Source organism: Epinephelus lanceolatus, chromosome 1 (genome assembly GCF_041903045.1).
Source record: "Epinephelus lanceolatus isolate andai-2023 chromosome 1, ASM4190304v1, whole genome shotgun sequence".
Lineage (NCBI taxonomy): Eukaryota > Metazoa > Chordata > Actinopteri > Perciformes > Serranidae > Epinephelus > Epinephelus lanceolatus.
In genome coordinates, this window is record NC_135734.1 from 29,746,134 (window position 1) to 29,768,733 (window position 22,600).

The 22,600-nt window shown below is 38.4% G+C and overlaps 2 protein-coding genes across 2 annotated transcripts; both read right to left on the bottom strand.

Annotated features, from left to right (window-relative positions):
- Positions 1 to 223: 223 nt before the first annotated feature.
- LOC117256940 (tumor necrosis factor receptor superfamily member 5-like) lies at positions 224 to 4,418 on the bottom strand. Its single transcript, XM_078169161.1, has 6 exons — positions 4,289 to 4,418; positions 4,006 to 4,131; positions 3,733 to 3,864; positions 1,317 to 1,412; positions 1,102 to 1,227; positions 224 to 595 (listed from the first exon to the last, which is right to left on the bottom strand). The coding sequence occupies exons 1-6, from the start codon at positions 4,413 to 4,415 to the stop codon at positions 450 to 452; spliced, it is 753 nt and encodes a 250-aa protein (XP_078025287.1). The 5' UTR covers positions 4,416 to 4,418; the 3' UTR covers positions 224 to 449.
- An 8,610-nt stretch (positions 4,419 to 13,028) lies between these two features.
- LOC117256939 (uncharacterized) lies at positions 13,029 to 19,066 on the bottom strand. Its single transcript, XM_033626683.2, has 7 exons — positions 18,249 to 19,066; positions 18,002 to 18,118; positions 17,660 to 17,794; positions 17,513 to 17,579; positions 17,115 to 17,401; positions 16,938 to 17,030; positions 13,029 to 15,151 (listed from the first exon to the last, which is right to left on the bottom strand). The coding sequence occupies exons 1-7, from the start codon at positions 18,328 to 18,330 to the stop codon at positions 15,069 to 15,071; spliced, it is 864 nt and encodes a 287-aa protein (XP_033482574.1). The 5' UTR covers positions 18,331 to 19,066; the 3' UTR covers positions 13,029 to 15,068.
- Positions 19,067 to 22,600: the final 3,534 nt, after the last annotated feature.

Below are 22,600 nucleotides of genomic sequence, written 5' to 3' on the forward strand. Positions count from 1 at the left end.
AGAATTGGTGTCACTGTCATAGTTGTAAAGCACAGTTTTGTTTATAGCACTAGCTCATGGACAGAAATGTTTAATACAGGGAGGATGTTTTTTAGACCACCATAACACCATAATGAGCCCAATGAAACTAAACTTATTAATAGTGCAAACTTTAAACATCTGTGAGTGTATAAATTAGTAAATATCAGACACAAAAAAAGAATTAGGAATGTCAGTGTTTTGAAAAGTATTAATATATTTATTCATAGACTTAATAAGTTTTACAAAATAATCTGTACAGTCACACCACAGCCCTCCTTGAGACATTTTTGTACAATGGGCACATCCAATTTTTACACTCTGCATTACCAGATACACACATTCAAACCTGGACATCTAATCTGTTGACACTGAGTAGCTCTACTGGAGCAAACAAAGAGTTAAGTGCCTTGCTCAGGGACACCTGAACATTAGCAACTGCTGACTTTTTCCAGATCCGTGAGGCTCAAACTGTTGCTTTGCTTGGTTTCATCCTGCATGATGAACGCGACCCCGCTCTCCTCCTTCGACAGGTGAAAGTCACTGGTGTTGGTGGAGACTTCCACTGGAGTTTTATCTGGAGCAGACAGAATATTTATATTATAATATATATATATATATATATATATATATATATATATATATATATATATATATAATATTTATAATATTTTGCAAAGAAGAACAGGAAAATGTGCAGATGCTCAACGTGTCAAAATTGTCTCCTCGGTGACCTACTTACGGCAGATTTACAGTTGTGCCACCCTTTTTTAATTTGTTAATATCTTATTTAACTGCAAACCAAGGGTGGTTCAGTGACTTTGACATTTCTTTGTATTCGTCCTGACTTGTGCTTCTCAGTCACTTTGTCACAGAGTTACTTGGTGTGTTCCTTTGTCCTCATGGTGTGTGTTTAATCATAATACTAACTGATTAAAAGTTGAAAGTTAATTAAAGAGTTGATCCTTGTAAAAACAGGAACAAATCCTTATTTACAGATCTGATACTTTTGAAAACCTTCATTGATGTGTGAAAATTTGTTTATCATATTCATCATATGTGTTTCCATTAAGGCAGACTTACATGTTTTGTGCTTCCTCAGGGTCTTTATAAAGGCATTAGACAGAAACACAAGGAGGATGAGAGAGAGCAAAACAAAGCCAATGCCGAGGATCAAGTTAACGGAGTCTCTGCCCTCTCTGTGTGTCTCTGGTGAAACATCAAATCAGAGTCAAGTTAGTTCAGCTCAGCTACATACACTGTCATCAAGCAAAAGCATTTATTTTGCACCCACTTACCGCAGATTCCCTCTTTCTCATTAAAATGTGTGTTATCAGTGCATAAAGGCTCGCACTGATATGAATACTCTATCAACCCGTCACTCTGGAGACTGGCTGCAACAGACAGATAAACAGTCAGACAGATAGATAGATAGATGAGTCCACCACCATGTTTTCTATCAACAATTAATTCTCATTTTTAGTGTAATATTGTCCCAAATTTGCTCCAGACTTAAAGTTTATTTGCAATATAGTAGCCAGAGCATGAATTAATGATCCCCTGTTTTTAGTTGGCAAATGTTAGCATGCTAATGCGTTAAACAGTACAGTGTGGGAACTATAGCAGGGCTTTCGGGTGAAGCATTAATCATGGAAACATTAGCTGCAAGCATGTGGCCTTATTGCTTTATGTCAGCATATAATAATCAGTTGATCACATAAAACCTTCACATGGGTATTGAAACCAAACATCACAGCTCCCCGCTCACGCATGTGGTGCATATTGCCAACTAAAGGCGGGTACAGTGTAGTCTGCAGAGTGATGTACTATATGTTTATCAGCACAAATAACCTATGGGTGGGTCAAATAGGAAATCAGCCAATAAACAAACATTTGTGTGAACATTAAATCAAAATCAAGTCGAGTCCTCATCAAAAATGGTTAAACTTACTCATCACAGATGAGAGCAATAATTTCCCACTCATTATCATCAACCAATTTTACATCAATAGTAGCCTAATTTTATGCATTATCCATGATAATGAAGATACAAAGAAAATAGAAATGCATGGCAAAAATAACATACTGTCAATATGTTGGAGACCCCCTAAATCTTAGCAAATCATGTTTATAGGGGAGCTCCTGTCTTATTCCTGAGTTATGAGAACGAGAATCACCCTGATGATTACCCAATCACAGCATATTCACCTTTGTTTTAATGAGACAGATCAAGACAATCAAAGCAGCAAGAAAATGTGTGTGTAAATGGTATAAGCAGACTTTGTGTGCTTTTTTTTTACATCTGTGGGAGCACTTTGTCTGTCATGTTTGTCTGGCTACAGGCTACAGGCCTGTTTCCACCAAACGCTTTCGGTATGGTACCTTTGGAACCAAAAGTACCCTTCAGACATGGTACCTAGACATCTGTGTTTCCACTGCATGCCCTACCATTAAATGTGGGCGGGGTTGTTGTCACTCACTGCTCTGTGCAGCACTTGCTGTATTTCCTTATTATCAGTGACACAGGTGAGCCAGCTCTCCCTGACTCCCCTGCTGTTCGCACTCCAGCATGTTAACATTGTCATTGTGAACACATTAGCATGCTGACACAGAGTGTTCCAGGAATGAGTCCTAAAACCGAGAAATGAGTGAGTATTTTAGCACTCCAGTTCCCTGGTCTCAGAATCAATGGGTTTTTCGAATGGGTTTTTGGTTAAATGCCTAAAATAGGGTCTGAGGTTAACACAAGCTTAAGAGACTTTCAGCTTTTAGGTGGTTGCCGAACATGGCTTTACAGCTTTGTTGTGGTAGGGATGGTTATTCATGCGACCATGGTGTAGTAAGTTTATAGCCCAACGTTAGCTTTTTACTTCTGGCGATTGCATTTAGTCTTAAGTTATAAGTCTAAAGTATAAGTACATCTATAGTATCTGTATAAGTTCATTTGTGAAGATTATCTTGCTGGACAAAACATAGGCTTTTTGACAGGGGAACCAGGGCGATGGTAACTCCTGGTCGACCTATAGAAAAACATCATTCCTTGTGCACTCTATTACCTTAACATTTGACCTTTAGTGCAGCCTCAGAGAGCCACCAGCATGACTGCGGACTCTTGCTCAAGTCAAACCACAGCTGACACAACTGGTGAAAAGTCTTGTGATGATAAGTATGTGTTGTCTTCCCCTTATCGAATGCTCCCAAAACTCAACATAGATATTAATGTGTGATCATGGAGCAGGAACAGTCAACACTTCTTGCATTACCTGAGACTTCTAAACACTTTGGCAGACACCTTGGGGCTTCCCTGACATTATGAACACCTCTCATTTTACTCATTAAAAGTCCAAGCAGTCACACAGGACCACTTTAACCCATATTGGTGTTTGAGTGACAGATGTGACAACAATTAGGGAAAACCTTGTGTTAACTGAGATATTAATAGATTTCAAAGTATTGCATGTATACTCAAATATCATTTTTAAAGTCTGCATTAATGATGTGGCTTTGAATTAGATTTACCAGGTGAAAAAATGGGTTGGGTGCATTAATCCAGCCCACAGTTCTAGTACATAGCTGTGTCTAACCCACATTTAATTTCCATTGTGCACCTCGACACCCACAGACAATACTAATCGACATGTTAAAACCAGATTTGTGCCAGCTGCAGTTTATTTTCAAAGCACAGTTTATTTCTTTGATGTATAAAAACCTCACCTGTTCTCATCGGTTTCTCCCCACTGACGCATTTGTTTTCCTCACACTTTGAACAGACATTGTTGGAGCACAGGAAACCAGGGAGGCACGAACAGTTCGCATTTGTGGTCGGTGTACATTTCTCAGCATATTCTAAAGACAGTCAAGAATTCAAACCACAGGACTTTCAGATGACAACAGTGTGCTTTTCTTCTGTCTTCTTTATCCACTATTTCACTAGAGAGCCTCAAAGAGCATCAAAATCAGATCTTTCATCAGTAACTTCAGCCTTACTTTGTTGACACGTCCTGCATTTCTCACATCTGTCAAACATGTTGGATTGGTCGGCGAAGTAGCCCTCCTTGCAGGGTCTACAGACGGTCTGCTTGTGCTCTGAGCAGAACTCAGTCATATATTTACCTTCAAAGTAAGAAACAAATCAAATCAGTCACTCTCAAGATTATACATAACATTCACTCACATCTGATTAGATGAAACAGATAAACATATTGATATAAAATCATACAACAGTACAACATTCTATGTAAGTGTTTTAAATATTAATCATGTGTTCTACCTGGGGGACACAGGTCACAGCATCGACCATCCACCTCATTCTGCCCATCACCACAGCCTGCGGCGCGTCCTATAGTCCAAATACTCAGTAGGCACAGGGCTGCCAGGGGAGAGCTCAGAGGAATCATTATGACCAGTGCTCAGCTTGTGTCTTCAGTGTTTTATATTGGCTGTTTGGCTGACGTCAGATGCGAGTGTGGTTTACTCGCCGACACATTGTGTGAGAGAGATGCTACGTTCAGGAAGTGAAAGACCACTTGCACATGATTCAACAGCAGCATAAAGTGAATGACAACAGTAAATACTTAAGTTTTTGTATTGTCTAGATGCCCCTTCTGATTTTATTTTATTGTAAAATTGAATTTTTTATAAATCTAAATTAGGGCTATGGCTTTCACGAGGGGAGCCATGTGTTTGTTCATTAAGAGCAGACAGTATAGGTGATGCGTATAGGTGGGACAAAACATTACGAAACAACATTATGGATTTGATAGAGCACATGCTGTCGTTGGAGGTGTCATTTCAGGTTCTGTTACATCGAACACTTCTGCAGAAACTGTGGATAGAGCAGTGGAGGTTAAACCACCAGACTCAATAAGTGCTACAGAAACATGGTCAGACTCTTGAAACTATGATGAGTGTGTGATGTTGTGTGATGTGAGTGTGTTCCTTTGTCCACGTGGTGTATGTTTAACTGTGATACTGACAGATTTGGTCACATAGAAGCAGAGATGGGACCAGGTCATTGTTTTTCAAAGCACGAGTAAGTCTCAAGTCTTTGGAATCAAGTCCTGAGTCAAGTCCCAAACCAAGCCCCAAGTCCTTAACTTTGAGTTAACAAGTCATAATGCACTCCTCTCCAAATGTAATGCCATTTTGACAACAGAGTAATAAACTTTGCAAAATCAGTGCTTCTCAATATTTGCATTTGTTGTTGTCCTATTGTATTTAACTCGTCTCATATTGGAAAAATGTCCATAACTTTCTTTTTCCAACGGTAATTTCTGTAAGACGGCTCTTCATTTAAAGGGATATTTTATGTGTCTGCATGGTTTATGTTTGATGTCTAAATTAAATAAAAAGATCAACATTAAGATTAGATCACTCAGGAAATATAAGAAAACGAACTGATTTAAAGCACAGTTTTAAAATAACATATATTTGGGGGAAGGAATCACATATTTTCAAGTCAAAAGGCCCAAAACCAAGTGTTGTCACAAGTTATTGGTGTGAAAGTCTGAGTCAGGTTGCAAGTCTTTTTGATTTTGTTGAGTCTAAAGTCATCAAATTTGTGACACTAGTCTGACTCGAGTCCACTACTCTGCATAGAAGTACGGGTCCACTCATCTTTGATTTACAGTGTTGACTACTTTTTGTCCTTGAAGGATCCTCTCCAAAATAGCCGACAAAAATAGCGGCACAACATAATTTTTAAAGTGAAAATCCTTCCTGCGAATGTGGAGATAAGGTTTCACTTGTGTCTACTTGTTTACTGCTGAAAAGCTCATCAAGGTTTATATGAGAGAGAAAGTAAGTTATGCAAACTACTGAATGTGGTTAAAGAAAACAGGAGGAAGACATTTAAAGTGTTGTGCTGAAGGTTTTGATTGTGGGTTTCAATGTGGATCTGTTTCCAAGTTGGTCAAATGCCAGGTTTTTTTAAGGGCTGAATGTAAAGAGTGTTGAATGTTTTATCTACAACCTGTCAGCTGAATGACATGTGATTGATCTACCAAAACTTGAGTTGTGTTTTTTTTTAGTTCTTTGACTTGAATCTTTTACTTTAAGTTCTTACATTTATAAGAGTAATTCATGTATTCTTCTGTTTCTTCTATATTCATAACATTGAAACATCCATAGATGTAATTTGCATAGTTTGAAACTGGACACTGATTAAATGACATCAAAGCCTTCCAGCAGTCCTTTTCTGACTTGTGCTAGTCCACAAGTAGCACCTGATCACTCCTAACAGACAAGACTGCAATTGTAGCAGCACAAACCCTTAGAAAAAAATATATTTTCCTACTTATCTGTTATTATTCAGTATTTGGTATTAGTCAGAAAGATGTATTTGCTGAGGCACTGAGACATCCACTACTGTGTGATAAGTGGGATTATATCTCTGTAGGTAACATGCATCGATCTATATTCTTTTATCTGCACCAGGTTGTAGTGGTCAAGATCAAATCTACAAAGCATATACTGGAACATGGAGTAGTTTTATAGTTTTGGAAATTGGGGGAAAAATCATTCATTAAAGCAAGCTCAGCTCATATGTCACTTTGCTGTGTGCCTATGTAAATGAATGGCGTTAAACATAAGACACTAAACCAGAACTGATCCTTTTTTTTAAGCTAAATGACAACGAACATCAGTAATCATTAAGCCATACAGTGAACGTGACATTAAGAAGCCAAGTAACTGAAACATACCATATTCTGAATATGACTCAGTTTGGTTCCTGGAAAACCCGTAACCTGCAGCAGTGGCTCTCAATTTGTTTCATGTTAAGGACCCCTACATTAAAACACATTAGGTCACAAAACCCCATTTGATAAAGATTTCGCTCCAGGGACCTCCATCTGAAAAGACATTGGTGGTTAGTTATGATTAAGAGCAGGGGCCAGGTGCATACAGGATGTGTATACACAAAAACCACGCGTACGCCTTTTCCCACACATGTGCACACCTCACGAATTCTTCAAACCAGGCGTACACACGGTTTTACTCGAAACAGCTGTGGGTGATATGATACGGACAAGATCTAATGAGTGATTGAGGGGCACAAGTATCAATATACAAACAGGTGTTTAAGGGTGTTTCCAAAAACATTTATTGCAAACAGTGGGTGTGAATATGACGCTCATGTCCGACAACTTATAAAACAGAATCAGGTGTATGCATGGCTTTATAAATCTGACATGCACATTTCTGCCTTTCTGCACACACACACTGTTACTGTCATGAATCTACAGTTTTATGCATCTGGCCCCAGAATTCTAGTCGTCAACTCCGTTTGGGGTGATAACTCTGAAGGAAGTGAAACCTGTGATCAAGGTATCACTCTTATGACGCTAAATAGTGAAACGTAACTATTCCCCATTTTTCAGGGGACCCCCAGAATCCACCTAACCACTGGTCTACAGGGTGAGCACACAATAAAAGCAGCAGCTGTGTAATATAATCTTACTATATAATGACAAAAACACTGTCTGTGGGTGTGTCTGTGTGTCTGTTCCACGTTTTTCTCCTCACTGACTCAGTCAATCCATGTGAAATTTGGCACAGTGGTAGAGGGTCGTGAATGAAGCACTATTACATCAATTGGCCAAAGGGGGGCACTATAGCAACCGATTGAAATTGCAAACTTTGAATGGGCATATCTCATGCTCCGTATGTCGTAGAGACATGAAACTTTGCACAGAGACGCCTCTCCTCATGAGGAACAAATTTGCCCCAAGAACCCATAACTTCCAGTTTATAGATTTTACGCCTTTTGAATTTTTTGAAAAACACTTAAAATCGATCTCTTCCTAGGAAGTTTGACCGATCTGCATGAAACTCGGTGAACATAATCTAGGGACCAATATCTAAAGTTCCCTCTTGGCAAAAGTTGGAAAACTTACTAAAACTGAGCTTCTATAAGGCAATGAATATTGCAGAGGGCGTGGCTCATCACATAAAGGTGTATAACATCTCAAGGGTTTCACCGATCACCACGCAACTTTGTAGGCATATGACCACACATAATCTGAGGGGACACCTCCATTATTGACCCCATCAAACAAAATGGGGGCGCTAGAGAGCTAATTTCTTATCTAGGCCTAACCGCCATATCCATTTTTACTAAACTTGGTAGATATGTAGAACAGGACGTCTCAAGGTGACTGGAGAAATTTAACTCTAATTGGCAACTGGTTGGTGCTATAAAAATGGCTAAAATGCGACCGATCTCTGTGGCTCCTCCTGTGGACCAATGTTTGGGTTTTTTTTTTTTTTTTCCTAATTTTGGTATGACTAAGTCATGGTATGGTATGCTGTATATAATCACAGAAACTGTCAGTGTGTCATTCTGTCAGTAAGTCATTCTGTCTGTCCCACGTTTTTCTACTCACTGACGTGGTCAATCTATGTGAAACTGCACATAGGCATTGAGGATTGGTATAGGTAGAAGGTGACAATGCTACCAATGGGTATGGACTAGTATAATTGAATCTAAAAACAAATCCTTGTACTACTAACCCCACAGCATGGAGGGGTTTCCTCAAGGTTTCAGCAGCAACACAGAAAACCACAGATATACAGTTATCAGTGTGAATAAGGGTTCAAACAACTACGTACTGTATATATATTTATAGTCCACTCAAAGAGTCAAATGCTGTGAATATTTCAAAGATGGTAACCCTGGAATCCATTTTTCTTCTTGTTCGTTTAGTTTTTTGGTTTGTTTGTTTGTGAATTTTCACACTGGGCCCACTGAAAGCCCGAGGTCACAACCAAAACCTGAAAAGTGTGAAGTGTGGTTGAGCTTGCACTGGGTCTTCTGTTTGTTTGCAGCACACTGTGTTGTGTGTAGCCCCCCTGTGTAGAGTAGGCAGCCTCAGCATGTGACTGTGCATACTAATTATGTCACTTGCATGATGCAGGAGGGACCTGTGCATTATGATGTATAAAGAATTTTACTGCTGTCACCTTACTGTAGGTGCAGTGTGATTGGGTTTGTTGACATTTAGTGCAGGAGAGGTGGAGTTTCCTGGCAAATGCAACACGGTAGTCCTGAGATGATGAGTAAAAAATTACAGAAAATGAACAATCAACAATAAAAGAAATGATTAAATTATTTCTCAACTTGTAAGATGTGAGAATTGGTCGTTTTTATCTGTAATTTCATTGCACACTGAATGTTTTTGGGTTTTGTGCAGTCCTGCAACCTCGGGCTAATGGAACATTTTATATACCACATAATAGATTAATCATAACATAATCAAAAGACTGATTAAAAACAATCATTGTCTCCACAGAAACACTGATTAAAATATCTCTGATTATGTGTCCACACTGACTCATTCTGAAAGCACACATAAGTAGGTGATAAATAGTGACGCATGACTTGTCCTGTACGTTTTTAATGGCAGAGCCTGATGTTTGCTGTGGCATTTATTTGGAAGGATTCTGTGTGTTGGGCTTTTTTCTGTAGAATTATGGCTGTGATTGCCTTAGATCACTGGTTCCCAATCCCCCTAAGGATCATCGAAGCTTCACTGGGGGTCGCTAGCCCTTCTGTATTTTCAGGACTGTCATTAAACTTTGATAAATAAATTCAGTAGTTGCTCATTTATGTGAGGAATTCTAAATGAAAGTGTTATTTTTAAAGTTAGGGGTATTTTTCAAGATATAAACTTATCACAAAACGGAAAAGTACAGAGCTAAAGCAACCAAAGAACAAACTGAAGAAGAAAGTGTCAGGGAGAGGAAAACACTGACTTTGTCAAAAAAAAAAAAAGAAGAAGCCTATTAAGTATGCATGATTGTTTAAAGTCAAAATTTTACACAATAGAGAGAACTTTATAAAAAGTTCCTGCAGATATCAGGGAATCTCATCTCTGATTAAATATTCACAGAAAATAATTTGCTCAGAGTTCATCCAAATCGCTTGTTGTGCAGTTTATCAGTTGTTCTGTACTGTTACTTTATGCATTGAGTATGATATGAAAGATCCATCAGATATATCACTTAGTCAGGGGTCTTCCGTTTAGGCTACTCAATAAAAGAAAAGGAGTCCCTTAAGATAAAAGGTTGGGAACTACTGCATTAGATTATGAATACCCCTCCTTCTCTCTCTGTCATCTACACTCACACAACCACATGGTCGCATGTTTGAAACCTCCTACAGGATGTGAGACAACCATAGACGTACTTCCACGTAGTTCTCAGCAGCTTGAATCATCACCGTGTAGCCACAAAGGCTGATACAGACACTGCAAACAGCTTGATTTCCCTTTACAATGCACTACACAAGAGCCACCCACTCTGTAGGCTTTGTGGTGAGGGTGGGTGGAAGACGTGCCGTCACTCCTTGAGCCTTCAACGTGACCATATGAAAACTCACAAAAGGTTAGCGTACAGTGTGGCATTTAATGGCACGGGATACAGAAGTATAGTAGGCATTGCCCAACATTAGAGATGTTATTTTTAGTATGAAAACACACAACCATAAAACCCACAAGGCTTAATATGAAGATACAGGAAAGTATTCTCCGCCCAAAATGTTCATGTTTCATTGGCTGGAGGGGAACTCCACTAAATTTTCCACAGCACGGTCTGTTTACAGGTTGTGTGCAGCATGACTGCATGCGGGGAAAAGATGTTTGAAGCATACTCTGTATTAGAAAGATGAACGACACAGCTCCTCAAACATGAAGCCAAAACATCTTCACTGCCCCCTGGTGGCTGGCTGCAGTATAGGCCATAAACCCCGCCCCCTTATGTTAGCAGATGGGACATGGGCCAAATTAATCAATCAAAGTACTTCTTATTCCCAAAAATGGTTTCGGTAATTTACTGATGTATGTTCAAGTGTTCATGTTTCTGATAAGTTTGGTTATAATTAGTTATTTGATACTCTGAAGATGAGGCTTGATGCCATGATTAACAGCTGTGTGTGCCAGTCGATGTGCTCATGATCAATTGCGCTCTTTGAGTTTACCAGACCTGCCCGCTCCTCATCTCTGCTTGCTGCTAGCGGCCCGAAGCTACATTAACTGCTATTAGCGCAAGGGCAGAGTCACACATAAGTAAATGAATGTTGTTGACCATGAAGCAATATTCATGTTGAATTTTGACTCACACGGAGAGATAGCTTGCTGGCTAGTGTTAGCTAGCTTGCTAATAAATACCACAAAATATGATGTTATTGGTACATTTTCTATTATCATATGTTCCATGTCTGTCTTCTTCATTGCCGCCAAGCACAGTCTCTTATGTCGCACAGTATTTTTCATTGCCAGTATCATACAATAGCCTGGTAGTTTTCAAACTTTTTGTGCCCAAGGCACACCAAAGGGCAAGCCAAACTCTCATGCACACCTGTATTTGTATCTGTGCACAATAGCTTCTATAACGTGTGTTATCGCTCTTATCATCACATAAGACAGTAAAAATAAGGAAAATTATAGCTGCTGCGCAGCGATGAGTCGGGTCCGGGCATTTTTAAGCAATTCTGAGCAACCTCTGGAACCTAAGACGGTCATCTACTGCTCTGAGCTAATTGGCAAGTAGCAACTCAACAGTGGCTTCACAAATTGAGTAAGCCATTCACTGTTGTGTAGGAAAGCAGCCATCCGTGCATGGCAGATTTGAAACCACTGTAAAAAATTCAGTTATTAAGACAAAAATCTGAAAATACACATATTGCATCTAGACAGCATGGAGATGTTGTAACAATGATTGATTTGCTCCATTAGTGAAAAAGTGATGTTTAAAATTGCCATTTTTACATTGACTCTAATCATTCACATTAGAGCAAAATTCAAAATGCTGTCAAAAATTCAGTTTTTGAGATACAATTCTGAAATTTGCCACACATCATCTACCATGACTCTAGAATTTTGTCATTTTTTTCATGAACATTGAAGATTTATTTAGCAAGAATTTGCATGTATATGTTTACAGTACAGTTTACAGTCAAACATTTTGATGCACTGTGCACTATTGGCTTGAGTTTACAGCTGAGGATATCTGGCATGAGACTGGACCTTTGTGCAAAGTTTGGTGAGTTTTCACCCATGGGAAGTATGATTTCCTCGGAAGAAGAAAGAAGAAAGAAGAAAGAAGAAGAATACCTAGGATTACAATAGTGTCCTGGCAGCTTAGCTGCCCGGACCCTAAAAAGACTGGTAGCTTTCATGATACTGTCTACACTTTTCTTTCAGCGGTAGATCGTCTTCGCTGTTGCTTTGTTGTAATTTGCTCCATACACTAAAGCGATCCATTGTCCCCATCACGGCTTTCTTCCTTTAAATGTTATCATCCCTCACACTGGCACACACTTATAATTCCCATGTGCAAACGCTGCTTTGCTACCCGGAAGCTAATGTTTTATTCACCACTTTGCTCGCATTGAATGGAAATGATTGGGAGAAGAATATTTGCCAAGGTAACATCACACAATCATAACCCACTGAACTGTTGGTGGCCCAGATACATTGTGAGTAATGTAGGTACCAGTTTTTGACAAGGAAGAAGAACGTGTGCGATTAAAAAAACGACACTGACTATCCATCGTGAAAATGACAATGTTACAGGAGTGCAGTGCCAGATTGGTTGAGTACTCTATTAAAACAAAGAGGTGTATTTACAAGGATGGCATGCGGTGGCACCACCCAGAAATAGGATATTCAGTTTTATAGCAACAGAAAAAAGACACTTTAATGTCAAAGTGAAGACAAATGCAACAGATATGTAGGTCTGTATGTACTATGCACAAAGGATATGTGTTATCTATAATCAGTTGGTGGCGTGTTGTTCACTGACTGAAGGTATTTCTACAAAAAGAGAGGGTTTGGTTAGTGTGTTGTTTATATTTCTTTGAAACCACCCACTGACTTCCTGGATCACTGACATTTACTGAAAGTATCTACAGGGACTGTTTCCAGTGTGCAATATCTGCATAGCACTTCAACAACTGCCCAGACTCAGTTTATTAGTTTAATTATACAAGAGCCAACTTCATTTAGAAAATCTTTATTCACACACTCATAATAATACAGGGTATTATAGTGCAAAATCAAAGAGTAGACAAAACAGAGAACAAATACCTGAGACAAAATAAATGACAGAAACAATACGAGTACAATAAAAGTGACATACTAACTCCAGGAACTTAAATACTCTACTTAAGTACAATTTTGAGGCACTTGTTCTCAGTTTGAGTATTTCCATTTTATGGCACTTAATACTTCTACTTTACTGCATTTCAGAGGGAAACACACTTTTTACTATATATATGAAAATATTCATGATGAATTTACAAAAATGCAACACACTGTCATCAAATCAAGGGTTTACATCCTTTCTGGGGCTTCTTGTCACATTTCAGATGTCCTGGAGATATTAGTTCTAACAAAGGGACACTTCCTCTCTAAACCTTTCAGATTTCATTTGAATAAATGTTCAAATTATCCAGTATTTCACACACAAAGAAATCAAAGATTATAGAGAAAAGTCCAAAAACTGACAACAGATTTGCGTCACTGTTTGTTTGTTTTTTTATTCATATTTCCGACCCCTTAATAATCTCACAACCCCTATGATTTATCTGGTGACCCTCTAGGACTAAATTAACTGACTGCACAAACAAAATTAAACAAGCTCCGCTTCGGCCAGCAATAACAGTTAAATGCTGCTTACACACTGATACATATATATTAACAATCTAATTAAAGTATGTGATGTATGATAAAACATATAATATCCTTTTTTTTTGCAGAGTACTTTTACATTTCACATAGTTTGACATTTTTCTGCTATACTTCTGTACTTTTCAGGACTTAAACTTGTCATGGAGTATTTTTTACATTGTTGTATTGATGCTCGTGTGTGACTGAAGGGTCACAATACCTTGTCCACCACTGTTTTTAGACAGGAAACAACAGTTGAAGTATTCCAGCAGAGGGCGCTGTCAACAGACTCAATCAGGTGGAACAATTAAAAGCATTTTCCAAGTTTCAGTCCCACAGTGCCAGACAGATACCAGACACCATACCAGAGATTCGAGGGCCTCTGTATCTGATTTCTCAGTGAAACATCAGTGAGTACAAATAACGAGGGCATGCTTTCATAACTCCTCTGACTGAAGTGAACTGGGGAAAGTCTCTCCGGTGAGGTATAAACAACATGAAAGTCTTCACATTTAAAACATCAATCTTTCCAACGGCTGAAGCGAAAACATGACAGGAAGTATCTCTCAGTGGGAAAAAGAGGCACATTTAACTCCACATGGGGAACTCCCCCAACCCCACACACCAAGCATGTTTTTTTTAAAAACTCCTCTACCTTTACAGATCTGCTACCGCAACCCGGCTACCGGTGGAACAGAAATGAATAAACAAAACATGCTAAAAATAGAGACCGAAAGTCTGCATGAAGAGAGTAAAATGTTTTTCTTTTCCAGTAGTTTTTTTGTTTGAATAAGTGGTACTTATTGTCACTACCTATAGCCACCTGCTCATACTGTATATTTCTCAGAAACCTGTCACTCGCCCCATTATTTCACATTATATAACACTATAGGGCTTTAAAAAGCAGCAAAACATATGTATATATGTGAATTCTAGCAAGAGTAAAAAAGACTGTTAACATTAAATACTGTAAGGTATTCAGTGGCATAGTTTCTGAGGTTATTATGAAAAGAATCTGCATATCCAAATTTGCAATAAATATTAAGGTTACACAGAAAGTACATTTTTTGAGATCTGAAGTAGTACTATTTAACTTTAAATTGATTTTCAAATGACAAAAAGTGAGGTACGATTTAAACAAATCTTTCACATGATTCTTCTGATATTCTATTAGAAAAGAACAAACAAAAGTCAAATATTGACTATACTGCAAATTACGAATACACCTGCTAAAATACAGATTCAGTAGATGTTTTTGTATGATGTATTTTCTGATTTAAAATCAACAGAGTATGGAAGAAATAAGTGATCAGTCTAAAATGATTCATATGATGATTAACTGATCTCACAATTCACAGTCAAAAGTTCACGAGTTTCACCTCATCACTCCACAGGATTCAGTTTGAGAGAGGACAGGCTGCCATCGCCACTTTCCTCAACCGGCCTCCGACACAATGAGTCCTTTTCTGAAAACAAACATTAAAGCATAAATTGAAAAGGTATCATTTACAACACATCCACAATTAATATCTATATTACCCGTCTTTTAAAAGAGCAGAGCAGGGGGCAGAGCCAAGAATAAAGGAACACAGGTGGGCAGGCAGTGCCATAGTAAAAAACCAGTAAAAAAGAACAAAATGTTTCCTACAACAATGAAAAACGAAAGAATAATGTATTTCACTTTAGCGTGTGCATGAAGTTTAATGTTAAAAGGAATAATCTGGCAGGAAATATGCTTAATATATCTAATTTATATCTGTACAGCAAATATAAAAACGTTAGCTAGCAGCCTGTAGCTTAGCTTAGCTTAGCTTAGCTTAGCAGAAAGACAGGAACCAGGAGTCCAGGAGACAGACCCTGCTGGTTGACTGTGACTGTGGTGGGTTGCTGCAGCTAGCCAAGAAATAGCTTCTAACTCCCCATACAAACACAATGTATCATTTGTACACTTTGATTTTTGAATTATACAAACAAGATATAAGATGTCAGCTAGTAAGCTTTAGAAGTGCTGGTGGAACAGTACGTTGAGTTTGCTACCATAGAACAGATCGAGGCTGTTTCCTGCTGCTTCCAGTCTTTGTGCTAAGCTAAGCTAAGCTAAGCTAAGCTAAGCTAACTGGCTGTTGGCTGTAGCTTCATATTTAGCATACAGTAGGCTACAACTGTGAGCCAGTGTTAACAAAAACTATGACAAAAAATGTTCATCAATAACCACTTTGACGAAATGTATGTTTTTGTTGACAAGATAAGACGGGACTATAAATGGTTATCTGACAGTCAAAATGAGACGAGAGACGCAATGGTAAATTATTTTATGAAATGTATCCTGAAAATGCTTCAAACTAGGAAGCTGAAAAGAACCACACCCGCAATTATTTTCTAATGCCATAATGAGTGGTACGAGATCGGAGCACCAACAGTTTGGTGAACGGCAGTAAACGGTGCGTGGATGCTTTGCGAGCCAGCAAGACACTCACACTTAAGTTTTGAGCTTTAATTCCGCAGTAAGCAGCCGTGTGTGTCTGACTGTGACGGGTGGAGCTACTGAACAGATTTGTGGAGCTGTTAGTTGCAGTGCTGGCTGTTAGCAGCTAGCTCCACTTGTTAGCTACTGAACCGCAACAGAGTGAGCAGCCGCCAGCCACCAGACAAAGTCCAGTTTAAATCATAGACTCTGTGAGAAGCCCTGCAGACTTACATTGCAGATTTAGAGAGAATTCAGAGAATTCAAAGTTATTTTTCTGCCTCTTAACAGTGACTGTCATAAATCAGTTTACAGTGAACCTGGGTACAAATCCTAGCTGTCCAGTCGTCTCAAACTAGGTCTCAAAGTTTGAGATTTTGAGCTTTTCAAATGATGGTTAGTAAGTATGTCCTCATAAATCCTCCTTTAAACCTGCTATAAACTCTGCAGAAGAAATACAAGTTTATAAATGTGTAGCAATTATTTGCAGTTGTATAAAAAACATGTCTAAATGGAATTTCAACACTTGATACGACCTGTCACAATGATACCCTCTGATACCTGTATTAGCCTGATTAAATGAGTTCAAGGAGCAAAACATTTTGACTAAAATGTAATGACATTTCATCAACAATACTATAAATATGAAGACTAAAAATAACTAAAATGTGACTAAAACATTAAGCATTTTCAAAAATAGTTGCACAAAATTAATATTCTCATGCTAGTAGTAGCAACCTTCTCATAAAACTCCCAGCAAGAGACCAAATTTTAATCCTGCAACATACGTGGTACAGCTGGTTGAGAGGTAATGTTCAGCTTGCAGGTCACAGCGGTCAGTACGAGCAGTCCAATAATTCCCAATATGAGGAGGGTCATACCTGAACAAGAAAAGCAAGCAATACGTTACCTAATATTACTCATTATGAGGTTGTGTCATAAAAAGATAGCAGCAAATGTTCTACCTGGACCAATGTAGGCGGCTGTGTCTGGCGTGTGGGGAGGCTGCCCTTTGCTCGTTGAGGGGACTCTCTGTCCCCGAGCAGCTGTGGTGATGGAGGTGGGGGTGGTAGTCGGGGTAGTGGTGGTGGTAATTATCCTCGGAGTTGGAAGCTGGGTTGTTAAACGTGTAATTAGAGAACCAATTTTGTTTGATGTGGAGGTTGTATTGATGGAAGGGTTACTCTCCAAATCTGGATTACAGATGACATCTGCGGTGTTGCTTCCTGCAATTTTCTCTCCTGATTTACATCTAAAATGAAGCATAAAAGATACAGCTGTGAACTACTTTAGAATCTGGTGAAGTTACATTTTCATAATGCATGTACAGAGTTTTTAAAACACTGGAATACAGGAGACATACTCTTTCCATTTTTGACAGAGCGAGTTGATGCGTGTGCTGAAATATCCGTGTTCACATTTTGAACATTCTGGCAAGAAAAAAAAGAATTATTGCAGAGACAATCTCTTCAATATGATGAATGCAGTGTTGTGTGATCCTTCTCCGTACCTCCGGATTTTAGTCCAAATCCAATTTCACATTTGCAAGTGGAAGAATCACTCTCCGCGGGAACGAATTCTCCACGGCACTGACATTTTGTGTTTGTCTCTTTCGTGCACGCCTCTTTAAGGGCACTTCCATAATCTACACACAAAACCAAAAAAAAAAATCAGATGAAATGGGCCACTTCCTTTTTGGCTCTGTTGAAAGATTCATTTGTAATTCTGTTGCCAGAATGTGTGAAATAACACAGTCTGGCTAAGTTGCTCAGCTACTGCTTACAGTATATTGTTCTATTTTATTGTATTGTATTTATTGTAAAGTACACCATACCAGAGCCTGAACACTTACTGCTATCACACTTTCTACATGGTTCGCAGATGTGGGAATCATTATCTTCAGGATTATAATATCCAGTGGGGCAGTCTTCACAAGGTTGTGCAGCTCCACCACGTGTTCGTCTTTGACCTTGATTTCAAGTTCAGAGGCACACGAAGATTAAGAGAAAGTTGTAAAGCCAAAAATGTCAGTATATTCTACAGCGTTATGCTGAATGAAGAGGAAAATTACAGCGCGGTACAAGAAAGTCATACTTTACCTTTTGGGCATTTCAGAGCATCCAAAACAACAATGAGCTGATAAAAAGTTAAAGTGACTATAAGCAGTTTGAGCAGAACCATGCTGAGTACTTCAGAGACGACAGGTGCTACTGAGCGTTTCCTTTGTGAAATAATGCAGAGTGTCTGACACCACAGATATGGGATTCCTGTCTTATATAAAGCTGACACCCACGTGTATTTTCATTCACGAGCCAGCCACTCAATCTTTGTCTATTTCAGATGGAATCCTTTAAGGTTTGGTGTTTGATGAGGACACTAATTAGCCCAAACTTACAATGTATTTTAATGACTTATGAATAAAACTTTGCAGTGAGAAGAAAAAGCATTAATGTAAGAAAAATAGTTTGTAAGCTAATGAGATACAGTTTGTGAGTGGCAGTTACAGCCTACATTATTCTGTCTATGTGTGCTGCTTCGGTCCCAGTTCTCTTGTACACAGTTACATATGATAACGTCACTTTTTCTATTTTAATTGTGTTTTTGACATTTTTTTTAACAATGTATGTGGACAGGAGTTTTTTTAGAGCAAATGGAGGGGAAAAGCCTGTTTACACGTGTGAGCTGGGCCTAATGCTGTGTTCACATGGAATCAGACAACGCTTTCTGGATGCATGCATGACAGTATGTTGCAAGAGTGACGCTGTATTGCTTACAAAGAATGGGCTAAAATATTTTGAATAAAATTATTTCATGTTTACTATTTTATGTCATTTTTCTTGTAATGTCTGGTAATTTGTCCAGATGGCCAGTGTTTTTGCCTTCTGTGGAGGAGCTTCGTAACATCCAGTTGTAAATCTAATTGCGGAGGACGACAAAAAACTTGAAAAAATATTCTAACTTTATCAGCAATGTTGTCTACCTTTAAAGCAGGATTTATAGCTGTGCGGCAGACCCTACGCTGTAGCCTACGCATGTTGCCTATGCCGTTGTGAGCATTTATACTTGTGCGGTGTTGTGTCTGTGTCACTCTGCAGTTACACCTCCGAAACACTAGTTGGCGACGGACGTTTCTGTGAAGTGCTGTAAAGTTTAGTTGATTCAAAACACACCCAAAAAACACATTAAATATGGCTTAATAGAGACAATTTCAAACACAAGTACACAAATCGGCTTCACTATAACTCGCAGCATTCACAGACAAACCAAATGTCTTATACTAAACACGTTCTCCAAACAAATACAAAATGCTAACGTTAATAGCACAAGCCTATGGCATTTTACATTGTATAAATTAGCCTAGTAACGAGCGGAGATTTCCACTGCTCATATGAAGCCAGGATAAATCCCAAAGTATAAATTACACACAAGACTTAAAATGCTATTCTGTGGAGGCTTTATTGTCTTTTTTTATCTGCGAAATTGAAGTAAATAAAAGCTTTGTTTCCACTGAGGGAAATGGTTTCAGCTTACAAAAATAGACAGAAGGTCTGCGTCGCGGCGATGTGTCGTTACATTTCTGGGGAGGTGCACGTCAGGCTACGGCGTAGGCTACGGTGTAGGCTCTGCATCAACATGGAGCATATGCCATAGCTACGGCGTCGATTCAACACAGAAGTATAAATTCGGCATAACACTGCCAGTGTTCTCTCCCTGCCCCGCCTAATTTAACTGTCCTGCTCTCGTCCACTGAAATGATATTTACTTTACCATCTTCGTGATTCCATGTGAATGCAGCATTAGGACAGTAGGATTTTTAAATCAGCAGAAAATCTCACATTACTTTTTACAAAGCCTTTAGTCTCTCTTTTCTTTGTCAGAGTACTTTTTCTAAGGTCAGGAATGGACTTTGACACTCAACATTTTTTAATTGTCCTCATTTGCAATGTTGTGATTTGTTTAAAGTAGTTCTTTCTGTTTTAAACAATATACGTTAATGTATATTACAATAAATTGCAAACTTGTGTTTATCTACATAACAATATCCTTAAATTAGAAAGAACGTTTTATATAACATACATGCATGACATTTTAGTAAAGTGAATCAATTGTGGTTACACAATCTGCTAATTTGATTGTTCAAAAAGCCTTTACATGTCTGACTCAACTTGTAACTAAAATATATACTTTGGTGATGGATCTAATTCATTATGGCAACAGACATCAAAACTTAAAAAGTGACAGTCATTTTCCATCTTTGCAGGAGCAGCCTGCTCCATTGTAAATGTTTTTAGGAAACAGAACATTATCATCTATAACAGCTTAGAGCTATTTTAGCATGTTTATTAACCTTTATCTAGGTTTTTTTGTATTCTTTCAGGACTAATAGGGAAAAAAAATCTGTGGTTAAACTATCGGAAACTATGAAGCTTTATGCTTTTTTGACAGTAAGAACATGACATAGTACCTTTGCATATAAGTCAAAGAGCGAATGGAAATAACCACATGCATATGATCAACCTGCAAGATACAACCACACAAATGCTAGCTTGCTTCTGAAAAAACGGATGTTGAAAAATCCGCCTCTGCTCAAGTTTTAGCTGGCTGTCGTTTAGTGAAATGATGAAAAACATTTTAATAGAGCGTGGCAAAATTCTTAATGTGTTCTTTATCAAGAGACTGGTTGTCATGTTGACTCAATATTAACAAGAACTAATCTATAAAGATTAAAAGTAACGTACATGATGTGATGAGTCATGCTGAGCTGGCATCACTGAAATGAAGTTCATTTGATGGCAAGAGCTCAGAGTGAATTTCTATATTTGTCAATATGTTTATCAGAAGAGAGGCCCATTGTTTGTGTCTAAGTGACATCATAGAAGGTTGTCATCAGGCTGGTATGTCTAACCACACAGGAGATAAACTCCAAGACAAGTTTCATAACATTTCAAGGAAGCACAACTTTAAACACTACTACTGCTACTAGGGACAGTTTCAAAAAAAAAAAAAAAAATCAAAAATATATATTTTTCATCTTACCCGTAGTGCTCTTTATCAGTAGGAACAGGACAAATATGTCCAAAAATAGCCAAAAATGCCCATTACAAGTTTCCAGAACCCAGGGGGATGTCTTCAAGTCTCTTGATTTGTCCGACCAACAGTCTAAAACCCAAATAATTACAATTTATAGTCATGCAGCAAATCCTTACATTCGAGAAATAGAAACCAGAGTTTGGCATTGTTGCTTGACATTCAATTTAAAGGGATAGTTCACCTCCAAATAAAAAAACAAACATATTTTTCCTCTTACCTGTAGTGCTGTTTATCAGTCTAGATTGTTTTGGTGTAAGTTGCCGAGCGCTGGAGATACTTTCCATAGAGATGTCTGCCTTCTTTCAAATACAGTCAAACTAGATGGCACTCATCTTGTGGTGCTCAAAGCGCCAAAAAAAATACATTTTAAAAACTCAACAGCGATGTCTCTTTCCAGAAATCATAGCCTGGTTACTGGAGATCATCCACAGACCTTGTTGTGAGCAGATTCATGAAGGAACTATTTTCTTTCTGCTGAACTACACCCAGCAACTGTATCACTATGCAGAAGTAATGGACAAGGGGCTCGAGCTCATGGCAGCACGAGATAGAAACATTAATGGCGTCTTCAAGTTCATAGGCTTTATTCTGGATCATAACCTCCAAATATGACGTGACGTTAATTACACTGTGTCACCAGACTCTGTAGAGTTAAAAAATAATAATAAAAGTGTAAATTGTCCCACCCAAACAGGCGCAACAACTCTAACTGGGGAGTGGAGATGTCAAACAAGCACAGTCTGTACACGCACAAGCAATCATAAGAAGAGGGCTGATCAGGTAACATACTGTGTTGGTGGACCGTCAGTGTGTAGGGTTTTTATAATACATTCTACCATATATGCTTTCGCATGAACATACACTTTTGCATTCTCCACATTTTGCAGTAAGAAGAAGCATGTGGAATGAACGTTGTTTCCGCGAACACACAAACACATGAGACTGATAAGGTAATAAATGAGCAAGCATTGTGCGATCTTTTCATTTTCATTGCCTATACACAGAAAACTAAACCTATAGAGACCGGGACTGCACCCAGGTTGAGGTAACACAGAAATGAAAACTGAACATTTTGTGTGTCAGCATGATGAGTAAAATACAGATATACAGCTGAAAGAAAGGAGATAGACAGTAATTAGTGTCTAAGTCATTCAGGTTTTGTGCTCAGACTTGGCTTAGATACACCCAAATGAATGAGTCTACTATATGTATGGCTACAAGACACTTGATTTTGAGTCATAAATTCTCATCAATATATTTGAACTGCACAACAGTGACTGCAAAACTAATTTATACACTGAGCTAACGAAAGTCCTCAAAGGGTTTAGAAGTCCTTTAAATCTCAGTTTGCTTAGTTATT